This window comes from Gavia stellata, chromosome 9, assembly GCF_030936135.1.
Source record: "Gavia stellata isolate bGavSte3 chromosome 9, bGavSte3.hap2, whole genome shotgun sequence".
NCBI lineage: Eukaryota > Metazoa > Chordata > Aves > Gaviiformes > Gaviidae > Gavia > Gavia stellata.
The window spans coordinates 20,564,490-20,578,322 of record NC_082602.1 but is presented as its reverse complement, the minus strand read 5'-3'; the positions used below and the strand labels follow the sequence as shown (position 1 = coordinate 20,578,322).

General features: G+C 44.2%; 1 protein-coding gene across 1 annotated transcript in view; it reads left to right on the top strand.

Moving 5' to 3' along the window:
* Positions 1-13,833, top strand: part of ARHGAP22 (Rho GTPase activating protein 22) — a 135,651-nt gene that overhangs the window by 105,742 nt on the left and 16,076 nt on the right. The window contains exon 7 of the mRNA XM_059821163.1: positions 10,402-10,609. Within this exon, the coding sequence (XP_059677146.1) occupies positions 10,402-10,609 (208 nt within the window). The remainder of the gene's footprint in view (positions 1-10,401; positions 10,610-13,833) is intronic.

Below are 13,833 nucleotides of genomic sequence, written 5' to 3'. Positions count from 1 at the left end.
TGAGACACTAGTGGCAACAATTATGCTACATCATAGCTATTTTTTACTTACTAACACCCAGAATTTTTGTAAAACTTTTCTGTGCAGTGGGGGCATCAACATGCAGGGCACTTGAAAGAGAAGATCTGCTGGTGGGATGCTTTCTACAGATGTAGCTTCATTCAAGTCTATGGAAGCTATCTATTAAATGTAGACAGGCAAGTGCAAGAGTCGGTAAATAAAAAGTTCTGTAAAAGATGTTCTTATGTTATGGGGAGAAAGAAGTTTTCCAAGGCACGTTTGTCCAGATTACTGTTTGTTAAAAGGCATTTTTTGTTGCTCTTGATGTTTTGTTCTCTAAATACTTCTTGCCTTTGTTTAGAGAGAAATAGACCAATAAATACAGGGGTTTGGCTCTGGATTCAGCATGCTGTGGTTAAGTCATGTTTAGGTCTGTTTATCATCTTTTCTCTGTGAGCAAACAGTTACAATCTCAATTTAGAGCATAAACTGGTCAGGCTCCACAGCAGGGTAATTTACAGTGCTGCTCAATCAGTTCCTTTCCTGACATATTTTAGAGAGATGGGAAGACACCTCACACAGGTTAGGCAGAATCTATTGTGATAGAAGGATGAACATAGCTGTTTGCTAACCTTTTAACCCAGGGTGAACTGGTTTATCAGTCAGTAGGCAGAAGCCTGTTTATTCTCGAAAGATTTCATTTTACCAGTAAAAGTTGAGACCCCAACCCAGAGCAGGGGAGGGGTGTGGAGACATCATTTTCTTTAGAGAAGAATCTGTCCAAAGTGTTTGGAGAGGAAGGAAACAGGAATGGAAATTTTCTGTGCAGGAGACATACTGTTGAAGTCTTTCCTGCTGGCTTCAGCCCTGTGACTGATCACCTATGGCTGTTTCACTGTCAGCTTTCAACAGATACAAGGAGATGTTCAAGTGCCCATGGTTGTTAAAAAATGAGTCTGTATAAGGCTCAACTTACTTGAAAATTAGGGAACTTCAGCTCTGATTCTAACTTTGATACTAGGCTAGGCCCTTTCTGTACAAATAGACAGAACAATTTCCTAGATCTGAGCTTCCTCAGACAACTCCGCTTGAGTATACCTGTATATTAGCTAATGCTCTGTGTAAGCCAGTGCTAAAAATACCCACACCCTATGGGCACTTGCTAGAGCTGTGCAAGCCAACAAGTTTGCTCACAATCAGAGATGAGGAGGAATATTTTCTGAGTTCATGCAGGTTCACCATTCCTGTCTGTTGCAACCAGATTCAAGACTGAATTTGACCTGAGTTAGATGCCAAGCCTGAGACGTGCCTGGATTTTCAGAGGTTGTGTGAGCTGTAGTGAACTTCCCAGCCAGTCTCAAGACTTGTAGTGACATGTACAGGCAGGATGCTTTCTCCGTGTTCTGGTACCTGCAGCAGAATAACTGTGGTGGTGCTAGCTCATGAGAGCATTACTAGGACTCTCTCTATACAATGACACCAGGAAAGAAAATGCCTTCAGCTATCCAGCAGCAAGTTCATGTGAGATTTACTCACTAAAGAGTTTTAGAAACCTAAGTTCTTCTTTAGGAAAATAAGAGCTACCCAGTGGTAAACTTCTCTACAGCTAAACAAATTCACACCAATGGGGAAAGCGGGAGTTCAGTCTCCATTACCCCTTCTCTCCTTGGCACATGGGTTTGGGGAGATCTTCAGGTGAAAATTTTGATGGTAGTTTATATGCAATGCAGCCAGCTCTCTGGATTTTATTGCTATTCTTGCAGTATCAACTATACTTCTGGAGTCTGCAGCCCCTGCAGTCCAGTGATTATGTGTGAATCTTGGATTTCATTTTTGAGAAATGCCATTAACAGAGTAAGGAGGATCCAAGGGTGACCTAGAAATTCAAAACACAGAAGACAAATTAAATATATATATATATATATAGTGATTTTTATTCCAGTCTCATCATATCCTGTGGTCTAAGTCATGATTTTTAACACAAAGCTTTGAAAGGGATTGAGAAGTGTTTCATATAAGGAAACAGGTGATAACTGTGGAGTGTGTAGATGTGCAGCACAATGTTGCATTCTTCTCACAGGACGCCTATAGCTGCAGAGTTACCATGTGCAGAGAACAACACGGAAGCAGCTGCCATTTTATGCTTTAGTTGTGATGCTCATGTGAGCAAGCATGTGCTCCTTCTGCTTTTTTCTCTCACCAGACAGCTGCGTTTGCTCTTTCTTTGGAGAAGAGTTTACATCGTCTTCGTCATCTCTCATAGAATTCGCAGTATTATGCTGACGTCTAATCATGCTTTGAGTCATGCTGTGTCCTTAGCCACAGAGAGGCTGTGAATTTCACAGGTTAATTATACTTTGGGTATAACAATATGCATATTAAACAACATGACTTTCTATTTCATTGGATACCTCCTTGTTCTGGTGTTTTGAGAGATGGAAAACAGGAATGGAGAAGTGAATGGAAGAATAAAAGTCTGCATTTGCTGTCTCCTGGGCTCCCATCCCAAACATTGAGTCCCAGGCTCCATAATTTTACTAGCAGACGTGACGCATTTTGAGGCATTTTTCCAGGGAATAGTGCCAAAAATCCTGATGGTGTCTCAGCCATTCAGAAGAAGATTGGTCCTGCTCGCCAGTTGGCACTGTGGGCAGGCTCTCCCTAACCTGCAGCCTGCTGTCTTCACCACAAGGGAAGAAAGGATAATAAAAGGATGAAGAATACCCATGATCTCATTTGTACCTTTTGTTTAAGGATCTCCATCACTTTCCAAATATTCTTTAGTGGGCTTTAAATACTGTCTAGTGTATTGTCTGGGCTTTTGGTGTCTAGTTGTGCAATACCTTGCTACTCAAGGTATACCTTGAATAGCAAAGGAATACCATACTACCTTGCCATTCAAGAACTGGAGTTTTTGATCCTGGTACTGCCTTCACCTTTAGAGAGAGACAGTCATTTCTTCAGGAGCTTTTGATCAAAACAGAGAACGTAGAGACAGAGTTTGATCTCAAGTTTCCTGAGTTGTGGGACAACACTGTCTCAGTGACTGGAATCTCAGAGCTTGACTACTGGCTCAAACTGAGCCACAGTGTAGCTAAGAAAGTGGTGAGCCACTAAGTTCAGATGAGCATGGTCTATACAGTGACCACAGACATGATATTTTAGTAACAGAAGCAGATGAGCAGCTGCAGACAGGGATAACATTTCTTAACTACAGGCTTCTTACCCTGAGAGCAGGAGCCGAGGGGGTGAATGTTTTCCTGCAAGTAAGTCGTAGGGATTGGTTCACATGTAAGGAGTTTGTAGTTCTTTCCCCTACCAGTTATTCAGCTGAGCTATTCATCATCAGGCAACTTCTCTGTAGAGGGCTAAAGCAGAGACTGTAAGCACAAAAAAGCTGCACAGGTCAAAGACTGTACCTTTTCCTAAGCTGTGTAAAACTTTCCAACATGTCCCAGAGCTATGGAGATACTCTCAGAGCATGCTAAGACTAAGGTGGGGGGATGTTCCCCTCCAAAACGAGGTTTCTGCTTCTGCTGCTTTGCAAGCAGATCAGAGGCCAGACCAGGGCACCAGGTTGCCTGCAGCACAACTAACATTGCCTGCATCAGGAAGGGATCCAGAGTGTGGCATGCAGACAGCAACTGTTGCTCAGCTTTTCCAGCTATCTAGAATAGATCTGACAAGCAATTAGAGCATGAATATATTACAGAGCCGATGGGGGATGCCTTTGTTAAAACTTGTGACCCATACTTAGCTGCTGTTTATATTGGCGGCAGCTTCGAGGGTGGGCAAGACCCTACCTGCCTGTCTTTCTCCTTTCTCCTTCCCCGTGCGGAGGGAGCCGGGGAGCTCTGCATCTCATTGGATATTTCAAATGCTTTCTGCACAAGTCATAATTAATGCCGAGTTGTGGAGCTAAGACCAGATGTGCTGCCGAGATTATCTCCCAGGGCAGATCGGCTGCTCTCCACTCTGTAGCGCTGGGTGAATGGAAAGCTGCCAGTGCTGGGACTCAGAATGTGTCTGATGCCTGAAGTCAGGACTTTCTTTCTCTGCCGCTCCTGCTGTCTGACACTGCCCGGTTTCTGCTTGAAGCTCAGCGCCTGTCATGTAGCAGAGTGCTGCACAAGAACGAGAGGTATGAGAAGATTTTCCAGAGTTTAGATTTGTTATGGTTTTCTTTTCTTAGAGGAAAAGCAGATATTTGAGCTTAGCCTCAGACAGAAGCTAAGAATCTAAAAAAGGAGCTGGCTTTACAAAGAGGGAAAGAGTGGGAAGGACCCAGTCTATGGCCAAAAATACTACCAGATGCCAAGCTAGCATTTGCAAGGTAGTTCTGGGGAGGTGTGTTTCTGTTTGCTTTTACAGAGAATATTTAGATGGATGTATGTGGATGGGAGCAATCAGCTCCTAGTATGTGGAGGCTGCTTTTTGTGGGGAATGGGGTCAGAAGACACCAAGTTCTACCACAGACCCATTTGTGTGACCTTGGGCAAGTTACTTGTTTTCCTTGATTCCTCGTTATCTGTCGCTTCCTTTCCTTTCCCCTATTCTTGCATGCTTTGTCTGGCTGGATTGTTTAGTTGTAAGGGACTATCTTTTCTTAGGCACATACGGCTCCTAACGTGGAACTCCTTTTTCAGTTGCTGCTGCAGTAATTCACTTAGTGTGTGCTTGGGTGGGCCAGGGGAGGGGAAAAACGAGTTACAGGTTTGTGTGTGTTTTGTGCTGTGGAAGCAGATGCATTTCTGAATGTCTGCCCATGATTTTTTCTCAGTGCTTTCATGTGTGAGAGGGACACATAAATGGAAGCCTAAGCATGAATGTGGGAAGGTAAAAGCAGATGCTTACCTGTGCAGGTGAGCACGTACACAATCTTTACATCCGTAAACTGCCTGTCTGTGAAGCACCACATGTATGCACGGGTGTATGTACTGCTGTATAGCAGCATCCAGGTGTGTGCCTGATTATCTTCCCGCACATCTTTTAATGTGTGTGTACTAAGCTGTACATAGAGCTGACATAGATGTGTCTGGACTTTTCCTATTTTAAGCACATACGGAGTCCTCAGCCCTCCCCGTAAAGAAAATCTACTCAAGAACTGACTTTATTATCTCTGTCTTTAGTTTATTTTGGTTGAAATCAGAGCTCTGATGAGGAAAAATGAAGCAGGGAGCATATATTTTCCTGCCCACTGCATGTCTGGACAGCATAGCTGAATGTATAGGCTTTGTATGCCTGGAGCTGGTGGGTGAGCTATTCAGGCCAGGACAGAGAGTCTGTCTGTGTCTTAGTCAGTACATCATTCCTGGCTCGCTTTTTCCACAAAGAGCCACCTAAATCTTTAAAGAACAGAGACAGCTTGTTGGAGTAGAGGAAAGAAATTCTGTAGCTCTGCTAGCCCATTTTTTTAGAATCTCTTGAATCTTTCTGAGATTAAGGATGTGGTCCCAGGCATGCTGGTTTTTTTTTTTTTTCTGCTTTGAAACCAAACAAAAGGGCCTAGCTATAGATAAGGGTATGACAAGGAAAGTTAACCCTTGGGTTGCTAGTAGCTTTTGGCTTTATTTCCAGCCTAACTCTGTCTGGGAGTGTGACTGGATGACACTGGCTCCCCTTCTTCTGAATGAAGAGAAAGACTTTAATGTCTTCCAGCAGGATCATCAAATGGAGTGAAGTGCTGCCAAGTTCAGTCTGAGCTGCAGGCCCCAGTGATTAAAAACAGGCCTGTGCCTTGAGGAGCTGGTGGCTGAGGCTGTGTGTGACTGGCTCCACATGAGCTTTTCCTTGTGAGGCAGGGCAGTCCCTGTCCAGCCCAGCAATGCTGTCATATCCTGGTAGTTTCGGGGACATTTTACTACATCGGTTTTACAAGCTCTTCTGAGACCTAGCTGAAGTGAGATGAGCTTTACAGAGCTAGCAGGACACCGCTGCCTCAGTCTGCCCTGTTTAGCCTTGGGAGGCTGAAGTAGGTGCATCTGCTATGTCTCTTGCCAGTGTAGCTGTGAGAGCCCTAGCAGTAATTATCCTGAGGGTAGACTTCATCAAGGCCCCCCAGCAGATGCCCAGATGAAAGATTTCCACAAGCCCAGAACTGTCAGCAGCTCCAACCTGCCTTTGACAGTCCCTTTCCAGCCCCACTCCAAAGATAGCTCTTAGCTTGCTCCTCCTCTGAATGTGAACACTAATTTCCTTTTCTAAGCCATGGAAAGGCTCTGCAGCCACTGCACAGGTGAATGATTTCTCCACGGCCAACTTTCCAGCTCCACTCTAACCACAGTTCTGTGCTTTGTCTCTCTCTAAACCCGAATCCTAATGCTCTTACTGCCAAAAGACTTGGCTTGGGAGCACTCTTTCTTCTGAGCAGTGGCTGGAGGGGTCCTTGTCTATGGCTCAGCAAAAAAAATTAGGGCTAGGATAGAGAGAAAGAAAAAGCATAGGGCTGCAGTGTAATTGGGGCTGCAAAGGGAAAGCTGCAATTACCAATAGACTTGGCTTGGACGAAACATTTTGTCTGTACAATTCTTGGTGACCTTTTCTAGCACTTCCCTGGAAAATTAGGGTTCAGGGTTGAGGGAAAGAGAAAACATAGATCTGCAATTGTAATTGGGCTGGTGTGGGGCTGCCAAACCAAGGTGGGAGGCAGCCAAGAGAGCTCGGCTGAGAGAAGTCTTTCATCCTGGCAATGGCTTCAGGGTCTTTCCCTCCCCTCAGCAAAAAATGACCTGTGAGGGCTGTGTGATCTCACCCACACAGCCCTTTGGCACACACCGTCACACAAGAAGAAACCCACACTTGTGCCAGCTCCTTTCACTCATCATATGATAGGTAGATCAGCTTCATCCTCAGTCACATCAGTCTTGGTTTCATGGCTGTTTTTTCTTGTTACCTGTTTGAAATGGTGTGAAGGGAGGTGAGCAATATTGCAGTAGAAGAATATTACAGTGCCCTTGTTTCCTCCAACGATTGCTGTTTCCATCCAGGATAAAATAGTGTTACCAACCTCCATGACTGAGAAAGGGCAAAGACAGGGTCCCCAGCATCTGGTTCTGCAGCAGACACCCATAGTCCCATAGTAATGTTAATACTGTGCTTGTGAAAGGTCCATCTGCTGCTCCTGAATCTCAAAGCAGGTCATCCTTCTATCTGTATCTGTTATCTTAGCATCACATTCCTTAACTTCTGTGTCAGTGGTCTCTGTGTGGCTGCAGCCAGCTTGTTACCCAGGAGTCACGGGGTTGATTGTACCTACAGAAATCTACTGCTGTTGTGATCCAAGTTAACTGGGAAGGCAAGGACTGATGTTGCCTGAAATGTATTAGAGCATGTTGCTGACCACAGACGAGCCAAGGCTAGGGAAAGGTAGAAAAAGCTTCACACTGCAAATGGAGATTATGCATGCGGTTGTTCTGTGGGTGCTTACATATGTGTATGCTGATACTGCCTTTGTCCTTGCTCTGAGTTAGGTCTAGAACACCAGAACATGGGCTTCTGGAAAAACTTTATCTCTGTGCTCTATACCTGGGGAATGCAGAGCATTTACCTCTTTCCCAGAGCCTTCTCTAGACAGGCCCTTTAGGAAACAGGGCTGTGATTCAACAAGGAGAAATCCGAGAAAATAGGGCTGCTATCCTGTAATTGCCCTGACATCTACCACAGCCTGGCCTTCCTAAACGTGAGCTCTTGCATCTAGAAGAGTGAATACCGTGTATCGTTCTAAGGAAATAGATGGGTTTGGTGGGAGGAAGCCTGGCTCAGAGATTGGTGATAGAATATGGAGTTTTTTTGTCTCCAAGGTGCACAGCTTGGAGTCTGACCCAAACTTGCTGTAACTAATTCTGAAGGACCTTGGTTTGCATTGGCCCATGGCCCAGGATCAAACATTCAGGTCAGAGGAAGAGGGAGAAATGGTCACTGGCAGAATAGCATGAGGGAGGTTAGACAGGACACATGCTCCTGCTCAGCTTTTCACAGCTGAGGGGCCTGCACTATAGGTTGCAACTCTTGTTACCTGGATCATTCCTGTGTGTGTTTACTATGGCATGCAATGTTGAGAGTTACACCCCCACGAGCAGGATCAGCAGAGAGGCTAAGAGATGAACAGGCCATGGAGACTTCACTTTTTCAGCTATGATCTGGCTTCGGAAGTTATCTGAGAAACCGGGCTGAAAAGGTTGTTCTTTCATGGCTGCCCAACCTCTGTAAGTGCCTTGGAAACCCTTGGACAATGCTGAGCCCCACATACCAAGCAGTTCTGCTGTGCCCCATCATGACAGCAGGGATTACGTGATGAGATTACAAAGCAACATGTGCAAAAGCAGGAGGAGATTCCCTGTCGAGAATGTGACTTCAGAGACACCCATCTCAGTGAAAATTCAAACAGATTAGAAACAAGAACTAGTAAAACCTTCACTCTGCAAGAAAACTAATATTTACAGTGATAAAGATAAGTCACTCCCATGCTCCAGGGCATGCCCTCCTGCCAGGATAAGGAGGGAATTTCCTTCTAGACTCTTCATGGCCCTCCAGATCTGATACTGTAATGCAGTTGTGTAGGCTGGGATGTAAGGAAGGTTTCTGTCTTCTGACATGTAACAAACTGGCAGGGAAAGGAAATTGGACTTTTGGATCCTTCTTGCATATTTCATTCAGGGAGTTGAAACTGAGAGTGAAAGGTTTATTTCACTGAGGATTCAGCAGGGTTGGACCAAATATAGAAAGCAGCTATGGTTTGACATGATGTCTCCCATGAAGGACAGTGAATGGTGGTTAGGAAACTTCCTGCCAGGAGTTATCAGCCTCCCATGAATATAGCACTAAAATGAAAATGGAAAATGTGGTTACTAGCAGGAAGGTAGGTAGAGCCTTAAGAAATGATGAAATCCCCTGGCCTGTATAAGCACATGCATGCATCCCTTAAACACTGCTTCTGGCTGTTGGTTGTGAACATGGTGTAATTCCAAAATTGCATGCTGCCCTTTTTTCAGACCTGCAGGATTAAGTGAGTGCTTAATGCATCATCTAAAGCTCCTTGATATCAGTGGAAAGCTTCCTGTTGCTTTGGGAAATCTTTGAATAAAATCTCCTACCTGCTATGGTCTGGTCTCATCTGAAATGGAGTAGATTCTGGGATTCTCTCACTTACTGAATTCTTACTATCGAAATATGGTTAACTTTGATGCTATCTTCCCTGACTCCACCACACCTTGTAGGGTGCTAGAACTAGGGTTTCAGAACACAACTCAGTTGCTGTCCTTTTAGGTGGAGGAGTCTCCTAGTGGCACAGGGATTGAACTAAGACCTCTAGGTCTTACAGCCTGAGCCTTTCTGTGTTGTCGAAAAGATCTTGTGCCAACAGTGGCATTCAGCAGCTGGTATTGACCAAAAACTCCACTTTCCCCAAAGAGAGAGACAGTGCTTCATACTTGGTGATATATGTCTACAGTAGATCTGACCTGAGAATTACCTAGGCCAGCCTGTTTTTAGAGTATCTGGTGCTTCCAATATTTTCAAATGCAACAAGTACAGTACACATGTTTTAGTAGGAAGGGCAATGTATTTTGCATGCATTTTACTCTGTGTTTTAATTTTCATTCAGCAATTTTAATTAAAGGAAAAGAAGTAGAAATGCAAAGCTTGCAGGATGGTAGGAGATTTTCACAATAGCCAGTTCTAATGTTGACAACTGTATTCTGTCGTGTTAGCAATCCTCTGCTAGCGGGCAACTGTGTGACAGCTAAGAGGTGGGTGCATGCAGAAAGGAATTGTATCCCATAAAGTTAATGTACCTTTTGTTTTGGCATTCTTGGGACAGAAGATGCAATGGAAGTATAATTACTTAATCCAGATTCAGCACAGCTGTGGATAACCATAAAGATAATCTTAACCCCACATTCCTCGTGTATAATGAGATATAATCTGGTTTAGGGGAGAGGATAGTTTGAAGCACTCTTAAACAGGAAAAAAAAAATCACTCAGCATATAATTCTTGGTTTTAAAAATAATTTTATTCTTCTGAGTCTGTTAGAAACTGGACCTTCACACGGGTTCACCCCCTCCATTTGAAAGTTTCCCTCATTGTATGCCCTGAGTGATAGCTCAAGAAGAGTTTAAACTGACACCCAGATCACAGAATCACTAAGGTTGGAAAAGACCTGTAAGATCATCAAGTCCAGCCATCAACCAACAAACACCACCATGCCCATTAAACCATGTCTCACAATGCCTCGTCCACACGTTCCTTGAACACCTCCAGGGATGGTGACTCCACCACTACCCTGGGCAGTTTATTCCAGTGTCTCACCACTCCCTCAGTAAAGAAATTTTTCCTAATATCCAATCTGAACCTCCCCTGGTGCAACTTGAGGCCATAATGTCTCTCTTGCTCTCTGTTGGCAGGGATCTTTGGACAGCGATTGGAGGACACTGTACAGTACGAAAGGAAATATGGCCAGCGCTTGGCCCCACTGCTGGTGGAACAGTGTGTGGATTTTATTCGGGAGCGAGGTCTTACAGAGGAGGGGCTCTTTCGGATGCCTGGCCAAGCCAATCTTGTCAAAGATCTGCAGGATTCTTTTGACTGTGGAGAGAAGCCCCTTTTTGACAGGTGAGTTGACATCACCAAATTCAGGCTGATTTATCTGTGGCATGTAAAATCTGGCAGGAATGGCCTTGCAGTGGCTATCCTATTTTACATGTTATTTCCACACTGTTGTTTTCTTCATTTAAAGTGCTGCTGGAGGTTTCTCCTGCATGGCGTTGGGTGTGGAGGCCTTCATTCAGCAAAGTGCTTGAGCAGAAGGAGAAATTGAGCCCATTAATCTCGATGGGGCTACTCCAATGTTTCAGCTTAAGCACATGTTGAATGAAATGCATTGCTAGATTTGGGTGCAGCATACTCAGCAGTTGGTGGGATTCCTCTGTAGAAATGGATATGACAGAGGTGAACTAGGTGTTCTACTGCTTTCGTGCGTTTCTGTTGCATTCTCCCTTGTCACAACCACAGCGGATCTGCCCAGGGGCAATATTTCGACTCCTCCCCTTCCTTTGTCACCAGGTTTCAGAATAGTCACCACCATCTCGAACATCTTCCCTGGCTGTTTTGCATGCAATGTATAGAATTGGTCAGCATGTTATAACAAAGCACTTTTTCACCCCAGAAGAATTCTTGGCCAAAATTTTTTTTTTGATCCACAGTTTCAGCAGCTGAGATGGAACATTTATTTCAAAATTGAAAATATCTTTTGATTTTCAACAAAACTTGAGTCAAATGTTTCTGAAATAAAAATGGCAATTTTGCATTTTTCTTCCCAGTATAAAAACGTTGATGTAATCACTCCTTGCCTGGTACAAAGGCATGCTAGCTGTCTTTTTGTCCTACTGACCATGCCAATGTTAGAGAGCAGCAAGGACCAGCTGCTTCGCAAAGTAAGGTGAGCCAGGAATTAAGTGTGGTAACAAGTCTGGCAGAGGCAGTGACACAGTCCAGTGATCACCAGGCAAGTCCATAGTGACGAGGCAGGTCCGAGATCAGGCTAGGTAATCTGTCTGTGAGTCAGGGTCCAGGTCCAGATCAACAGGGTCTGTAGCCAGGCACAGACATGGCTGTGAGGCAGTAGGAGTTGTAGCTCAGACACGGGATAAACGGTAGAGGATCAGCTTAATATTGGCTCCCACGGGAAGAGTGTCAGCCCTGGCTCAGAGCACTCTGTCCAAGGTCAGGAAGGGAAGGGGGGCAGCTCTCAGCTGTGCTATCTCTATGTTGGCCCTGAGCCCAGGCAGTCAAATCATCAGAAGGGTGGATGCTCTCAGGGCCCTTGCAGCCAAATCCTGTCCATACTCTGTAACTAACATTTCCTTCCCTCTCTCATATGTACGTGCTACCCAGAGTGAAGGTCAGCATTGTGCTAACCTAAACAGTGCTTTGAGAAATGGGTCTTTACCGTAACAGAGACCTTGATCTCCAGGGGTATTTGGATCCCAGACCATTGTATAGAGCTGGCCCAATCTCCGTCGCAGGTGCAGAGGTGGGATCAGATCTGGGATCTTGACTTGGAGACCTGGTTCCATTTCTTGCTGGAACTCGCTAGCACCGCTTTCCCAGGTGATGCATCTGCTACATTGCCAGCACATTAACCTAGGGGATCACTTCCCCTAGACCTGCAGCCAGTCTTGGCATTGCTAATAGCATCCCTGCCTACTGCTGCAGGAAGAGCTAGCGCTCTCATGCATGGGCAGCACAGAGTTTGGTCTCATCCTGGGAATAATAGCTTTAGAGTTTATTGGGAACATTCTTCTAATTCTTCCCTCCCTTCAACTTCCCAGACCACCCATCCTCCTTTCTTTGATTCTTAACCACAGTCAGTATTTGCTCCCTAAATGGATGTGTCAAATATTTAGAGATATTTTCATGAAAAAAGAAAGTTTGAAATCATCAAATTGTCTCACTTCATCTTTTCTTAAACAAAATCTTTGTAATTTTAACTGAATGTCTGGGTGTTCTAGTTCTGAATTAGAATTATCTTAATACATGTGGAAATGAACAAAGTTATTTTGGAAAACACTCATATTCTGGAACAGGAGTATCTACGGAAGGAATTAATTAGAAACGACAGTTTCACTTTTTCTGTTTTACCTTAGTCTAATCCATACTAACTTAGTTGTCATGAAGATAAGCCAGGCCTCCCTCCAGCATTTTTAAAGCAGAAAGCACCTTTATTTCCATAGGCATTTGCACTGGCTAACAGAGACAGAAAAGATCTCCAGAAGGAATGCCTGCCTTCTGGGTAGCTGATTTGAAATGTGGTAACTGAAGGTTCAGTACAGAGTTAAAGGAGGCAAGCCTAGGGGTACCCGAGTAGTGTGACAGTTGAGGGTCCCCCAGTCATTGCCTTTTGCTCTTTCCACCATGTCCACTGCAGACTTGTAGGCCCAGCTCTCTGGTCTTTGATATGCATAGTCACAGTTAGCAACAAGGGTGAGGCGGTTCCACCCTGGCTAAGTGAAATGCTTCTCCTCCTAGCAAGCATAATTTTCTCTATGTGTAACTAAAACTATCCATAGATTGCCTAGGATACCTAGGCAGTGGCAAATATTTTCTGTAAGTGTGAAATCCATATACTTGTTTCCAACTCAAGTGCAGTGAAAGGAATATCCCTTTTTGTCCTAGTTGCAGTCAGTGCTTAGATGTCTTTTGTATCTACAGTGATCTAAATGCTAGAGCCGCCCTGCCCCATGGTGGATCGGATCCCTGTTGATGACTAATAATTAAAATATTTCTTTTTAAAACGCTTGCTTTTCCAATTTGGGTTTTAAATGCATATGTATATTCTCATGAAAGGCCAGGTGTTGCTGTTTTGGAAGCACCTATGGCAGTCTGCTCCTATTGCACTTCCATGCCAGTGAAAGTTTGGATGGATTTCACATGGCCTTGTGGTTGAAACAATAACTGCAGCCAGCAGACCTGAAGCTGTAGTCTGGGCTCTGCTTCTGAGTGATAGTCATATCCACTATCCATGCCTGAAACTCCACACTAAAAAAGAAAAAAAGAATAAGGGTACTGACCTCCTTTGAAAGCATTTATAATCAACTGAAGAAAACCACTATGTGAAACTGTGGTATTCTCAAATATGATGGAGCTGTTTAATAGGAATAGCATTATCAGGATTAGTAGCAAATGGTAGCTGCTGGCAGCTTCCTATTGTAATTTTTTCCTGTTTTGTTTTAGCTGTGTCTTCAAAAAATGCTTAAAAACATACTAAGCTGAAGAGATTCAGCTTTTAGATAGAGGTGAGGATTTGAAGCTCTGTTGCCCCATGGTTACTGATGTGT